General features: G+C 45.6%; 3 protein-coding genes across 3 annotated transcripts; all 3 read right to left on the bottom strand.

The window, feature by feature from the left end:
* Nucleotides 1–618: 618 nt before the first annotated feature.
* Nucleotides 619–1,830, bottom strand: ATP5F1E (ATP synthase F1 subunit epsilon). Its single transcript, XM_009093132.4, has 3 exons — nucleotides 1,664–1,830; nucleotides 1,397–1,523; nucleotides 619–756 (listed from the first exon to the last, which is right to left on the bottom strand). The coding sequence occupies exons 1-2, from the start codon at nucleotides 1,693–1,695 to the stop codon at nucleotides 1,400–1,402; spliced, it is 156 nt and encodes a 51-aa protein (XP_009091380.1). The 5' UTR covers nucleotides 1,696–1,830; the 3' UTR covers nucleotides 619–756; nucleotides 1,397–1,399.
* Nucleotides 1,831–3,837: 2,007 nt separating this feature from the next.
* Nucleotides 3,838–7,809, bottom strand: LOC127060317 (uncharacterized protein DDB_G0271670-like). The gene is made up of 2 exons (XM_050982299.1): nucleotides 7,805–7,809; nucleotides 3,838–4,687 (listed from the first exon to the last, which is right to left on the bottom strand). Exons 1-2 carry the CDS (start codon nucleotides 7,807–7,809, stop codon nucleotides 3,838–3,840), a joined length of 855 nt encoding a protein of 284 aa, XP_050838256.1.
* A 1,843-nt stretch (nucleotides 7,810–9,652) lies between these two features.
* Nucleotides 9,653–13,208, bottom strand: PRELID3B (PRELI domain containing 3B). The gene is made up of 6 exons (XM_030232539.2): nucleotides 13,047–13,208; nucleotides 12,294–12,462; nucleotides 11,882–11,971; nucleotides 11,432–11,502; nucleotides 10,593–10,695; nucleotides 9,653–9,907 (listed from the first exon to the last, which is right to left on the bottom strand). The coding sequence occupies exons 1-6, from the start codon at nucleotides 13,076–13,078 to the stop codon at nucleotides 9,788–9,790; spliced, it is 585 nt and encodes a 194-aa protein (XP_030088399.1). The 5' UTR covers nucleotides 13,079–13,208; the 3' UTR covers nucleotides 9,653–9,787.
* Nucleotides 13,209–14,853: the final 1,645 nt, after the last annotated feature.

The following is a 14,853-nucleotide window of genomic DNA, read 5'->3' as shown; positions in this document are numbered from 1 at the left end:
ACTTTAAATTAAATTAGTTATACTCTTAGACGAAAAGGTTTAACAAAGGTTGTTGTACTCTGAAGAAAGTAATGCCTCATGTTTGAGTTCAGTCTTGGTGAAGGAACCTGAAGCCAATTGTCCTGTGCAGTGGGACAATGTCATCCCTGCTGTGAGGATACACAGCAGCAGGAAAATGCAGGATAAACAATTCAGATTCCTGTGTCTCCTTCCCCACCTCTTAGATGACACCAGCTCTCCCAATTCCTGATTCACTGCTCAGTGTCTCAGACTTGGAGATTAGATCTCCAGCAGCACATCCATGGCACAATTATCCTGCTTCCAGTTTTCAAATCTATACGCTACATTCTCTGTTCATACAGCTTTTAGCCAGGACATTTTTCCAAAGTAATCATTTAAATGAAGTAAGCAGAAAAGTTTTAAACAAGAATCAAATCTCACTCATTTATGTACCTGAAATATCAGCGTGACACCCAAAAAGAGATTTGGCTTAAAAATAAACAGTGTTGCTACTGAGCATCCAGACTGTGCTAAAAGCAGTCTCTTATTTTAACCGAACTGAAAAGCAAATGTCTCTGCAGAACAGAAACTTTGTTTCAAGAGGAACTACACTTTCCACACATTCAGAAATTACATTTATTAGCATGTCAATGTACATACACAGGCAAGTTCTACAGTTCACGTGATGACATTACACTGCAGTCTTGAGCTCGCCTACAGCTTTGCAGTTTGCTGTTATTCACCACAGATCAGCTCCTGCAAGAGATTAAAAACACAAGTCATTTGATTCAAGAATGTGTACAAGATACATTTTAAACAAAAGGCAATATTATTTAATCTCAGATCAGAAATAGAAGCTGTTCTATCCAGAACAGGAAATATTTCAGCTGCTTGTGATGTATGGATTGGCACAAATAAAGGTACAAGCAGCACCTCCTTCACAGAGAGCATATAACCCATACAATGAATTTGCTGATGAGGGGAAGGAGCAGTTCAGAGAGGCTGTCTGCTGACTTAGCAAGTATGAAACACGTGAAAATCACAGAGAAACCTGTGAGCGTCACTACAGAGCCGCAACTGTTCTGTGTAAGCCCTTACCAAGTCTGACCAAACCCCAAGAGGATCAGTGCAGCGTTTGACAGCCAGTACATCTCACCTCACTGATGGGATCAGGCTGTTTCCCAACCCACACGTAATCAGCTCACAAACACCTGCGCACATTCGCCCTCCACCAGCCACAATCCCTCCCTTCCCCTCCCATGCCCTGGAAATCGAGCCGATTATCTCCAGATATTGGGGATTTATGGACTCAGCAGTCACAGACTACCGCTAACGCCACTCTCGCCCTACACAGCTCCAACCACGCACCCAGCCCAGCCCAGCCCAGCCCACTTACATTTCACTCCTTTTTGGGCTTCACCGTTTTCACCGTGGCCGCCGCTGCCCTCTCCGCCTCCGCTTTGAACTGCGGCTTCATGGCGGCCCGCACAGCCTGGGCGCAGATCTGCGAGTAGCGGATGTAGCTGCGGCCGGGAGGACAGAGGGGGGTGAGACCCGGGCCCGGCCCCAAAGCCACTTTCCCCGCCCCAACCCCGCGTTCCTCCGGCGCCGCTGTGCCCCCGCCAGGCACTCCCTCACGGCGGGGCCGTCACCGCAGCCCTACCTGAGCCCGGCCTGTCGCCAGTACGCCACCATGGCTGCGGCTCCGCGGGGCAAGGTCAGCGCGCGCCGTAGGGGACGTGCGGTTCCCGCCCGCCGGCCAATCAGCGGGAGGGAACCGCCCACGCGCGCCGCCGTTCGCGGGCGCGCGCCTCCGCCAGCGACCAATCAGAAGGCTCCGTTCCGGGGTGCGGCTCCCGCCCTTTCCGCCTGACGCGTCCCGGGCTCGCCCCGCCCCTTCCCCTCGGCCCGGGCGGCCCCGCTGCCGTGAGGGGCGGTGGGCGGGGCCATGGCGGCTCCTCACGGCCGGTCCGTGCCCGGGCTGTGCGGAAGGTGCGTGCCCGTCCCGGGGTCCGAGCGTCCCGCCTCCGCCTGGGACCGGCCGGGGCCTGCCTGGCTGTCAAACCAGCCAGGGAGTCGGTTCGGTGCTGGTCATTTGCCGGAAATACACAAACTGTTTTAATTTTGGAGTTGATCTGTGTGTGGCCAGGCTGTGACAGTGCTGTCCCATGGGACACGGTGCCTTGCCATGAGTTTCCTTTGGATGTTGATACAAACATCTGAAATTCAATCATTTCCTCTAAACAGATCCATAAAAGACAACATTGTAAACTAGAATCTATCCACACAAAGACAAAAACTGTCAGTTTCCCAGATAGAATAAGCAAAAAGCTCTTAGAAGATTGAAATCATGTTTGCCAACGTTAACAATTTGGTCCTAACCTAATGTTCATTTAAATATTAGTACAAAATACTTAAGGAGATTAAACACTGGCTTTTAAGCAGATCCTTGCCCTTTTGTCTTGTTCTCTTTTACTTGCTTTCATCCAAGGTCAAACGATTTTTAAAGCATAGAGTAATTTTCAGCTTTATTAGAGATCTCATTTAGTCCAGAGCCTTTGCAATTAACAATCCATGTGGTAATGTCAGGGAAGAGCCACCAGAACAAAAAGAACAATTGTTCACCAGATATGTCAGTCTGTCTCCAGCACACAACAGTGAGATCTGGAGCAGTGATCTATATTTTTTTTAACTGTTTACAACTCTACTCCTATAGAATTTTGAGTTAATTTCTTAAATAAACATATTGCAATTTCTACTTAATTTTAAACAAATAACTAGTGTAAACAAGGCAGAAAACAGTTCTTACTTCATACATTTGTTTTCTTTATTTTTGTGCGAAACATATTTTAATTTTGTGACAGATGTGGCATATTGAAGCAAAGCTTTCCAATTTGCAGAAATGAAATAAATTAAAAAATATTTGTTATGACAAACATGTTTCTGCACTTTTAACACAGAAAGGTGCCAGTGATATTGAAAGGAAATATATTTGGTTTCAAAGCCCCAGTCATAACAATGATAACAAAAATATACAAGAGAGCACCAGAGATTTTGGGAAGCCCCTCTGTGCTACCTAAGCAGCATATTTGATACAAGATAAGTAACTGCAGTACTTACATACATTGAGAAAGGGGATGTAACATGAAAATGCTTCTTTAATGGGAACATCTGATGATTTGACAGGTAAACTAATTAGCACTAAGATTATTTTAAGCCTCATGGGCAGCCCATGCCCCATAGATGGCTTGGCAGATAAAAATGCCAGTAGAGCTGGACATTTTTTCCCACCTACATGCCCCTCTATTCCTGCCCCACAGCTTCTCTGGTTCCTCTCCCTAACCCATTTCTCACCTGTTTTTTTGCTCTACAATCTTCTTTTCCCACCACATTTTCTCTCTTTGTGTGCTTCTGCCTGCAGTTCTGTGAAATTAACTCAGATACAAATCCACACTAGAGATACACAACCTGGATGCAATTACACATTTAATCTATTTACAATTTTTTGGTCTTGATAGATAAAAATTCAGCATGAACTGATAAAGCCAAACCTTTGGTAGAGGTACCAACCATGAGTGGATATCAATCAGTGACAGAAACTGTGCTCTACAAAAATTCCAGAATAAATATCGATGTTTATGCAGGTGTTCCAAGGCACCGTTACAAATTTGTATGACCTGTTTTCATGCCCAGTTTAGATGCCAGGAGATATTTTGTAAAGCCCTAAACTCTCCTCAGGTAGGAGTTTTCAGCGAGAGAAGAAAGGAGAGATCAGGTAAAGGAGAGAAGTTTGGAAGGACAGAGGGAGGTTGCAGAGAAGGGGACGGGTTAGCAGGGTTAGATGCAGAGATCGAGAGAAGCCGCTGCAGCGCGATTAGCAACATCCAGGAATGTGAGCGTGGACAGGTCTGGGGGACCTAAGGACGTGAGGTTAGACATGTCCAAAGAAACTGAGGGACTGAGGGGAGAAGCATCATTAAAGGTGAGACTGGAGACATCCAGAAAAGGTGCAGAGATGAGGTTGGAAGCATCCCCGGGAGTCGATGAAGATAATCCAGAGGAGCGCTGAAACATGAAATAGTTAAAATCGGTGAGGTCTAGAGATTCTGACGAGGTGGAGGAGCTGTACTCAGAGACACCTGGTGAGGATGGAGGGATTGTACAGGAAAAGTCCAGGGAAGCTGAGGAGGTGTGGCTGGAAACATCTGTGGAGGACGAAGAAGTGAGACTGGAGACGTCTAGAGAGAGTGAAGAAGTAGGGCTGGAAAAATCTGTGGATAGAGAGGTGACACTTGAGAGATCTAAAGAGATTGAGGAGCTGTCACCAGACTGATCCGGAGATCCTGATGAAGTGAGACTTGATAGGTCCAGTGAAACTGAAGAGGAGAAACTGGAGCGCTCCCAGGAATCTGAAGAGGTGAGACTGGAGAGCTCTAAGGAAATTGAAGAGGAGGTACTGGAGAAGTCTGAGGAGAATGAAGATGTGAGACTTGAAAGGTCCAGAGAGGATGAAGAAGTGAGACTGGAGAATTCCACAGAGGATGAAGAGCTCAGACTGGATAAATCCAATGAATCTGAAAAGGGGATTTTAAAGAGTTCCAAGGAGGCTAAAGTCTTGGCACTGGAGGGGTCCAGGGAGGCCAAAAACGTGAGACCAAGTAGGTCCGGGTAGGTTGAAGAGATGACACTGAAAAGCCAAATAAATCCCCAACATGATGGGTGTTAAATGAGGAACATTTTAAACAACAGACCTCTATCATCAGACCAAAACAAAAAGACAGCATGACCGCTCCAAATTTTTTTTTTAAATAAGGATTCAAACTCTGTGCTTGGTCTCTTAGTAATTTCTCTTTTGGTGCAGAAAAGCTCCAGTAACAGGAGCCCACAGAATTATTGAGAACACTGTGCCTTTCCAGGGGACCAGACAGAATTAAACGTACACTTGCAGAGTCTTCTCTCCTGGCATATCTGTCCTTGTTCAACCACATTTATCTTGCTGTGTAGTACGTGCAGGATTTGTTTTTGGAAGCTAACAATGTGCTAAACTGATTCTGAGTCCAAGAAATACACATTTCAGCCACAGCAGTTCTAACTGTGATCAGATAAAAAGAGGTCTCATTTTGTTACCTTTCTTTCATACCTCAGGATATAAAACCTGTATAGTAACAACAATTTTTTATTTGTGCTAGTTTGAATTCTTTAATAAAAATATCATAAAGAGAAGTTGTGATAGAAGGCAGACATGATTTAAAAGGCAACAGAACAGCTTAAATTTCAGTTCAAAAAGGTGCATCTAATTATAGTGTGAGTAGATCAAGAGGCTGATCCACAGCTGCCTTCTCTCGTCTCCAGACTGTGCTGCAAAGCTCAGAGCACTCAGACCTGTGGCTGCCTCTCCAGACAGGCACTGGAAGGCACAAAAAGCTCTTCAGTCATCAAACCCCATTTTACGGACCGAGGAGGTGCAAGGTACAGGAGGCTGCAGGTGAACACACCCAGCTTTGCCCCTGTTCTTACACAACCCACGTCCAGATGAGTGTGTCATGGATTTAACATAATCACCATGGGTGCAACTCCCACCCAGGTCACCTCTCAACAGAAGCAGGTGTCTGCTGAGCAGCCACTGAGCTTGAGTGGTGTCTTACTATGCAAACATTAAAATCGTGGGGATTTAGCACAATGCAAAAATTGCCACGCTAAAAAAAAGAGCTGCTTATATACCATTGGTGAGACCCCCAAAAGTTCTTGAATATATTTAACATTTATAGATAATGCTTACGTAATTTAAGAGCTGTTGCAATGTGGCTGCAATTCTTTCTAGAGTGCAATGTTTATAGATCAAAAGGCAAAACAAATTACTTTTTCTAAACATGCATAATTTATGATGAAATAACAAGCTTGCTGGCTGCCCTGCATTGCTAATACAACGTAAAAGTATTTAACCCCTTAAAAAAATTCCTTGCTATCTAAAAACTATATAATTTTGTGACTATCTTTAATCTCAAAGTTTTTTCAAGAGTATTTTACAGGGGAGAACAAAAAAAAAAAAAAAGGTAAATTACAATACAATAAAAAGCTGGTGTCCAACAGTCTATAAATTCCATCCTCTCCTCACTAAGTTCTTCCTGTCTCAATTTAAAGTAATAGTTATTGCACTTTTTCCTATGAAATAACACCCTCAAGAAATGTGAAATTATGGTCACCTTTGTACAAAATCTAGAGGTCAGTAATAACATTTCCTACCTTGGGTAGCTGTGGATTTACCTCCTTTCTCTGCCTGGGTAAGCCATTCTGGGCTGTGCTGGTAAAGCTCTGCTGTTCTCTCTGCTGCTGACCCTAATCTGCTGCACAGCCCCTGGGAATGATGCCATGCTGATGACAATACAGCCATCCCCTGCTAAATCTCCTGTCTGAGCACAGCACTGCACAGAGTGCCAGCAAACACCTCACTGACATCAGCTCTAATCTTGAGAGAGAGATTCAGGTCTGTGCTGTTTCCTATTACAGGACGGTATTTTGAAGGTTTCTTGATGAAGACGTTAAAATTTCAACTTCTGGACACCTGGATTCAAAGTAAAAATAATTTTGCAGTGTCATTCAAGTCTCAGCTGTCCATTCTACAAAAGCTGGCATAAATAGCCTGAGGAGGGACCCAGGATCTGCAGAGCAGAATTCAGGTACACTCAAGTTTTAAAAACCTTGTGTATTACGTTCTCTTTTCATGTGATTAATAACTTGTGTTACTTTTTAAATGTGGTTATAACAAAATAGCATCATGATACAAGATATTTTGTCCACAGCTGGTGCTCATGGTCCTCCTAAGGTAAGCAATTAGTTCAGCTTGGTTGTAACATGTAGCTTTACCTTGAGAATAATTCAGTTCTACAGCAACATGTAAAGCAAACCTATGGAGTTATTTAAGATAGAAATTAACAGATCCTGTGGCAAGTGAAATCCTCCCACCTTAAGAAATGGGAGGATTCTAAAATGACTCACTGCTTCCACACAAGCTCTTCATCAGCACTCTTCAGTTCTTCCAAAAAAGTGAACCTCAACAGGTTGCTGACCTTCCCTTTGACCCAATGCTGTCAGGGCCAGGAGATTGGAAATGTTGCAGTTATCACACAGTGGGTGCTCATGTTTACTATATTTGGCATTTATTGGAAGTAAAAATGCAAGTACAGACCACAAGAGACAGATCAGCAATGTTGTAGGAAACAGTGGTTACAATTTTTCTGGTTCTTTTTGAAGCAAACCCCTGGCTGGCACTTGTGGTTCAGCGCTGTGGCTGAACAGGGGCTGATGCCCATTGGAGGGCAGGGATCCATCAGAGCCATCAGCAGTGATTTACTCACATCACATCCCTCCACTCTGCCCCTTCACTTTCTGTGTCCTTCCCCCCTTTTAAAATTCTTTCCTCCTGGCTCTTCAGTTCTGTCCTCCAGCTGTGGCTGCTTTCTCTTCCCCTCTCCCTCCATTCCTTCCAGCCCCAGAGCCTCCCTGCCCTGTCCCTCTCACCGTGGTGTGCTGCAGCCACTCACAGCAACCCACACTGACTGCAGCAAATCTGAACACAACTCGTTCAGCCCATGGAAATCTTGCCACAGGATGGATGCTCCACAGCAAACTGTGAAATCTGCTTGCTAGTTAAAACCAGATTTGCAGAAAAGCTGAGTTAATAAGAAGCAAAAAAGACCACAGCAGCTGTGAATGTGCATTTTAGGATATGCATATGCATTTCAAAGAAAAGCCACTCACTCCAGGGACTTCTTCACCTTCAGCCCTCTTATTTTAGATTACTCACCTCATAGCTCTAAAACACAAATGGACCATAAAGTTTCAGGAATTAGACAGAACTGAAACAAAATTTTATTTAAAAAGCGCCACATACAGAAAGCCATACTCTGACAGAATGAGAATGCAGGCATATAAATAAAATAGAAGAAAGAAATTTAATATCTTTCAGGAAGTTGTTGAATGCCTGTAGAAATTAAACAGTAAGGTTTTTTTCAGTGCAAGGCCAAACTGTGAGTTCCACTATGCAGTCCTTAGTGCAGAAAAATTTGGAAATGAAAAAACTGACTTTAGACTATCAAACGATGCTAATGGCTGAGCAAACATATAAAATGAATTTCAAGCTAAGCATTTTCATCAGAAATGATGGTACAGTTTTGCAGAAGTTTCACATACACTTCTAAAATTGAAATGTTATTTCTGTTGTAATAATCTCCTGTAAAAGTATGGCAAACTTCAATGACTTAAATTAGTAAGGTAGTCTCAAGCCATTTCTGTTTAGAAAAATATTCTGTTTAGAATAGTTAATTTTTAAAAGTTATATATCTATATTCCTGTTTTCTTCCCCAAGCACAAACCTTATGGAAGTGTTCTTGTTTGTTAAAATAACCTCTGTAAGCAGACACTACCTAATAGGCAATTTGATATAACAGAAATGGCATGCAAAATCAAATATGCTGGGCAGGGTGACATTACAGTTTATAAAGGCTAAGAGAGTCTTGAAATCACTTGTAAGCTTAGAAACAAAATTCCAGGAAAAGCCTTGGGCACCAAAATACCACATCAGCTCCTTCTGGGCTGTGCCTTTGCCTTTTTCTGCTCACCCTAAGGGGCCTCGTGGCACAGAGTCCCCTGAGGTGCCCAGGAGTGCCCGCAGTGGCACAGCCTGGCACGTGCCAAGGGCTGACCTTTCCCTTCTGGTGACAGTACCAAGAACCTACGAGTACCAGGAAACACAGACTGGAGACACCAAGTGAAACCCCTGAGAACACACAGAGCCTTGTACTGTCAGCAAATCAGTTCAAAGAGTGAAGGGAACTGGAACTTAGAACACAGGTTAAAGTGAGGCACAACACAACAGCCAGTGGATGGGGCAGGTTGTTTCTGAAATGTGATCAACTTAACGAGTACACTGTTAAATACTATTTCCTTTTATGTTTAGGTATCTCCTCAGCCACCTTTACAAAGGTTTTTTAGTCTTTAATTGGTTCTTTGAAGTGAACACCTACTACTGTAGCAGCTTACAAGATTTTAAGGCTCTGTGCTTATCGTACCTTTATGTAATGGGCTTTTAGAGAGGGAGATACTTATTGCAGAGGTTTAAGATAAAATTTGATTTTAAGGTACTGCATGCCCAGCTCATTGATGTTGCATTTAGGAGCAGGATTTAGGTTTTGGTAGGTAGGTAAGAGACACTTTGATGTTTTACCTATAGTGCCTGAAAAACAATTTGTGTACCGTGTTAGTTCAACCAGACAAGTTAAAAAGGTTATCAAAAAATATTTTGTACATTCTTTTGTATTTCAAGCATCAAGTAATAAGCTTTCTGTTAAAGCAAGTTGTATCACACAACTGTCAAAAATCAACAAAAAGAACAATGCTGGAACAACCATTCTGCTTAATTTTGGGCTTGGTCCCAAAAGAGGTAGTCCATAAGTCACACAAAAAATAAAAGTTAGCCTAACATGCCAGTGTCCTCCACCATATGCAGCCTCAAAATGAGGCTATTTCATATCTGCAAACATTATAAGTTAGTGTTCATGTAAATACAGGAACTACACTTGAAATTTATTTCTTCATCGGTCCAGCTGACCCAATATATTAAATAGCCTTTGAGCCTCAGCCTTGCTAAGAGCTCAGCTTTCCTCCAAATTAAATTTATAACATGCCTCATACACACATCCTTTAAATAACAAAGGATACATGTAATTAGGCCTGGAGAGAGGCTGCAGGTCGTTAAGCCTCGTTAGTGATACAGGTCTAAGAACTATTATCATTTCTCTACAAATGCTGCTGCTGCCATCGAATTCCTCATGGTTCCTCTTGCTGAAGCTGCAAACTCTTCAATTTCAGCATTCAGTCTTTTAATTACCCATTCCAATGCTTCACGGCCCTACAGTTGAAGGAAAGTTTATTAGTGTGTCAATCTCAGTGAATAAGTCAAACAGTTAAATTCTTACTGAAAATGACTGAAGACACAGTAGCTGAAAGAGGAAGGAACAGAAATACATGCCTCTGATGTTATTTCAATAACTACAGTACTGCTGGAACATGTTCTGCCTTTGATTTCATGAAAACAATTCCTTATATCAGCAGTTTTCACATTATGATCCTCAAAGACTTTTTTTCCAGATTGCTTTATCGTTCTCGAGGCTGAACTCAAGTATCTCTGGATTGCCAAAGGACAGACTCTCAACTAAAATATTGCTTCATTGCTCCCACATAACTATTTCAGGTCTGTATTCATACATTCTGTATGAATGTAGATCCTTTCTGACAGCAAAAAAGAATAGATGGCATCAAGAGGGCAGCAAAGAATGGCAGTGTCACACTGCTAGAAGATGTTTTCTCCAGTGAAGATTCAGAGAGCTTTGCCAATAACAATTTATCTTATCTCCACTCACAAGAGGAAATAAGAGTAAGTTCAGCATGCTGAGCATTCAGTCTCTACAGTAAAGGCAGCAGAACTATGTGGCTCCTTTCTAAGATTGCTGACCAAGACAAAAAGTAAACCAGAGATCTTTATTCCCTTTGACATTTGACAGTGATCACACATTTCACACAAAGGCCATACTTACTTTTTTAGCATTGGAAGAAATTGTGTTTGCCATTAGCCCTTCTAGGTAACTGCTGAGACTGACACCTTTTACAGATATTATTGCTTCTTGTGTCAGAATGGTTCTGAAACAGAGCAGGAGACTGAATTACTCTGAGTAGGTTAAAAGAGAAACTCCCTCCTCCCCTACAAGTACATTCCCTCATCAGCTTTGCTCTGTAACACAGAACTCCTTGTCTCCTAAACCCAACCCACTGCCACACTGTGTAACTGCTTTATGCTTCTGCTTATAAAATAAAGCCCAAGACTGCCTGGCAAGTCCAAGTCTCCCTTTGTGGCTCTCAGCCATTTCCATCTTTAGCAGCAGGATGTTAAGAGTGGAAATAACAGATCTGAAAAGTATTAAAACATCTCCTTCAATAATAGGGACTGAACACTTGTGACTGTCAGGAGAGAAAAAACTCCAATGTTAGAATCCCTAGAACAATATTTCAGAATTATCGCCACTTCAGCAGTACAGGTTCACTAAGTTCTAAGTTGCCTTAAAAACACCAAGCAACCACTGAAACACAAACCTCCAAAATCAGAGGCTAAAGGCATCAACATGGAACGAGGAGCTGAAAATTGCAGATGTACAGGAATTCAGTTGCAGACAGAACACCCTGAACTGGACTGGGCATGACCCAAAGTCTCCCAGGGTTCTGCAGAACCAATGTCACTGCAGGAAGTGACAGTCCATTTAATCCTGGTTTAGATAATTTACTGTAACAGAAGCCATGTAACTCTCAACTTCTGATCAAGGGAAACCAGAGACATTTTCAAAGCAAAATTCAGCCAATCTCAGAGCAGGGAGGTACTCACTTGTGTGGTTCCTGAGGGTGTGGTTTATAGACAAGTCTCTCATCAACTGACACGAGGTTTGTAAATGAAATCTGTAGAACAGAGGACAGATTAGCCCCTGGTACAAATAACAGAACACTACTGAGAGCAACATGTCACATGATTAGGAAACAGTCACAGTGTACCTACACCAATAGACTTTATAACATTTTTTCTTAACACCACCACCACCCCCAAAACTCCTCCTGCTCATCAGTATGTTCACAGCTTCAGCAGTGACAAGTTCCAAGAGCCAAGCAGCTCTTTCCTGAAAATCAGAACTGATCAACTCTAGACACATTACTTAAACCTTTAATTTGTACTGTTCCAATGCAATTTTCAAGTTATTTTCAAGCTGATTTTTCTTTTCACAAGTACAAGGTGCTGTTATACTCTGGGTTCCATTTCAGAGGCACAAACACAGCTACTTACATTACAGGATTTAAGCTCCATTGTTTTTTTCACAGGGTCAACAACAGAGTGCTCCTGCACATATGTCCTTGTCCTGCAGGTGCCAATGAGCTGGGGACAGGCAAACAGAGATGGCATCAATTCCACCAACCCACTGCACCTCTCCATGCCTTTAAATGCAGTGGTTACTGCATTGAACAGACACCAAGAGAACACTACTAGGATTTAGCTTAAAACAAAGCTATTCATTTTCCAGTCTGAGATGCAGATTTGGCTGTCAGGGTCACTGTTAAGTTTCCCCATACATAAATGCTTAAGCCATGAAACTTTTAAAGCATTACAGTTATGAAATGATACACATCTATTACAGCAGCTGGCTCAGGAGCTTGCCCTCCCTGCGGTGTCCCTTTCTGGCCTGTGACACAACACCCACCGATTTCACAATGGCCGGGATTCCCCACTCCGTGCTCAGGAGCCGGTGGCTGTGCAGCTTCCCGCTGGGATCCACGTGCCTGTCCAGGACATCGACGCCCACCACGCTGGGGTTCATGGGGTTGGGGTATTTCCTCATGGCAGCCGTCATCACAGTTTCCCAGGGGTGACTGCACAAACACAATCAGGACACCAAGTTGCACATCTCTGTTTGCGACAGGATTATGTCCATCCCTGGAGAAAAACCTCTATTTCGTTGAGTGGGCAGTGCACATGAAAACACAACATACCTGATGAACTGGGTTTGCTGGTTCTATTATAACTGGAAAAGATTTTTTTTCTCTGGGACACAATGCCAAAAGACTACACTTTACCTCGATTTTCATAATACTGGAGTGATTTATTTAAGTTTCTACTTCCCTCTAAGGAGTTCTCCCTTCAGATTATTTTTAACGCAGGAGTCTGGAGCGCTGGAGCCCCGGGAGCGTGCAGGGCCTCGCGGTGTTCGGGAAGGCGGGGACAGCACAAGGACGCACAGGTTCAGCCCCTGCCGAGCTTCCGCAGCCCCGAGCACCGGCCCCGGGAGCCTCTCTGAGCCCGGGGGAAGGTCGGAAGAGGCGAGAGGCAGCGGCCCGGAGCTCCCGGGGGCGGCCCTGGCCCGGTGCAGCCCCGCAGCCCCCGGCCCGCCAGACGAGGCCCCCCGCGCCCGGGGCCGGCCTGGCCGCCACCCACCGCCGCCCCGCACGGCACCTACTCGAACACGTGCTCCGAGGTCCAGATCTTCATGGCTACGGGGCCGCTCCCGGCCCGGCCGCGCTCCGGAACCGCCGCTGCCGCCGCTCGGCTCCGCGGGCCCGGCTCTGCCGCCGGCGGCGCGCGCCTGCGCGGACAGCGCCCGCCAATCGCCTCACGGCGCCGCGCTGACGTCACGGGGCGTGTACCGCGTGACAGGGGCCGTGCCCGGCCGGGGACATTCGGGGTGAGCTTGGGGCGGCCCCGGGCGCTGCCCCTGATCCCCGGCCTGGCCCGGCCCGGCCCGGTCCGGTCCGGTCCGGCCAGGGCTGACTGTGAAGGGCGCGCCCGGGGGTGGCACAGCCGGCTCCGCCGCCCATCGCGCAAACACAGGCGGATGCGGTCTGTGAGCCGCGCTCCGGTCAGACCGGGGCTCGCACGGCCTAGCCCGGGCCCGCTGCCCTTCTCCGCCTTGCCCGGGCGCGGCGGGGGCCGGGCTGCGTGTGAACGATGACATCAGCACGGGCGCAGGTGGCCGATGACGTCATAGCACCGGCCGTTACTGCGTTGTGCCGGCAGGGGGCGCGCAGGCGGGTGTGACGTCACGCGAGCGGCGGCCCGGCCCGGCCCGGCCCGGCCCGGCCCGGCGGGTTTTGTAAGAGGTTTCGTAAGGGTTTCGTAACCCGCAGCGCTGGCAGCTGCCGCCGCCGCCTCCGGCCCGGCGCGATGGAGCAGCGGGCACGGCCCCAAAAGCACCCGCACGGCCACGGGCCATGCTCGGCGCCGCCGAGCGCTTCCTTCTGAAATCCCGGCAGGGCCGGGTGCGGGGAGCTCGGAGCGAGCGGTGTTAGTGACAAACAGCTTCGTGCACAGACAGCGAGTGACCTCTGTGCGCTCCTTACCGCACAGAAATAGCCTCAGTGGAAAAGCACAGAGGGAAACTTCCCCGAAACAGATCGGATCGCACAGAGCCGGCCGTGCCAGAAATCCCAGCCAGGCTGGGAGAGCTCACCGGCACTAAATATCCCCCTACGCCCCAACATAAACCAGCAGCTACAGAGAAGCTGCTGCTTCATGAGAAATACCGGGTTCGGCCAGTAGCAAGTACTTACATGAGAGCTGTTAGGCTAATAAGTTTTTGCTGGGCATACCTGTCTTGATCCTATATTCCCTGACTCCTTCACCTCCTTCTTCCTGATCGTGGCTAACTCACTGCTGATCTGCCAGAGTCATTGCTGGGAGATTGGGAGGCAGCTCTAAATCCATTGTAGCCTCAATACCCACCGAGTGATTTTTGCAACTGGAGAATTTTGCAAAGGATGTTAAAAATGCAAAGCATTTTGAAAGGTCTCAGTGTGACACGGTTGTGGAAGGCAATGACCCTGAAACAGGCAGGGACACTGCAGCAGATACCCATCCCTTATCCATCAGGCTGCCTGTAGCCTTTCATCAGGTTTCTTTTCTTTAAAAGAAAAGTTATCTACTGGAAGCAAAGCAAAATGTCATCTCCAAGAAGGAGGCATGCCAACATATGGTGCAGATTAGGAGCTAGATTTCATCAGTTCTTGCTCATCTAAACTTCAGGCTATTTTAGCAGGAGATTTGCTAAAGAAGGTTTCTATATCTGAGTGATATCAAGTGTGGAACTACTTATAAACCTGTCCTGTAAGAGAAATAACACAATTATAAATAAAACAGCCAGACTTTAGGAAAATGAAATGCGTATTTGTAACTGCAGAATAAAAAGTGGCACATCCTAAACATTAGAATTATTTACATGTATTATAATACCATAAAATCCCATAGCTTTGCCCCTATGTATTGTCAGT

The sequence above is a fragment of the Serinus canaria genome, chromosome 20, assembly GCF_022539315.1.
Source record: "Serinus canaria isolate serCan28SL12 chromosome 20, serCan2020, whole genome shotgun sequence".
Classification (NCBI taxonomy): Eukaryota; Metazoa; Chordata; class Aves; order Passeriformes; family Fringillidae; genus Serinus; species Serinus canaria.
This window is presented reverse-complemented; position numbering and strand designations above follow the sequence as displayed.

Excerpts from the sequence above, each read along its gene's own strand:
- ATP5F1E (XM_009093132.4), bottom strand. The coding sequence starts at position 1,695 with ATGGTGGCGTACTGGCGACAGGCCGGGCTCAG. Across the intron at positions 1,524-1,663 it reads TGGCGACAGGCCGGGCTCAG|CTACATCCGCTACTCGCAGA; the intron begins GTAGGGCTGCGG and ends TCCCGGCCGCAG.
- PRELID3B (XM_030232539.2), bottom strand. The coding sequence starts at position 13,078 with ATGAAGATCTGGACCTCGGAGCACGTGTTCGA. Across the intron at positions 11,503-11,881 it reads TGGAGCTTAAATCCTGTAAT|ATTTCATTTACAAACCTCGT; the intron begins GTAAGTAGCTGT and ends TCTGTTCTACAG. Across the intron at positions 9,908-10,592 it reads TTTCTTCCAATGCTAAAAAA|GGCCGTGAAGCATTGGAATG; the intron begins GTAAGTATGGCC and ends CTTCAACTGTAG.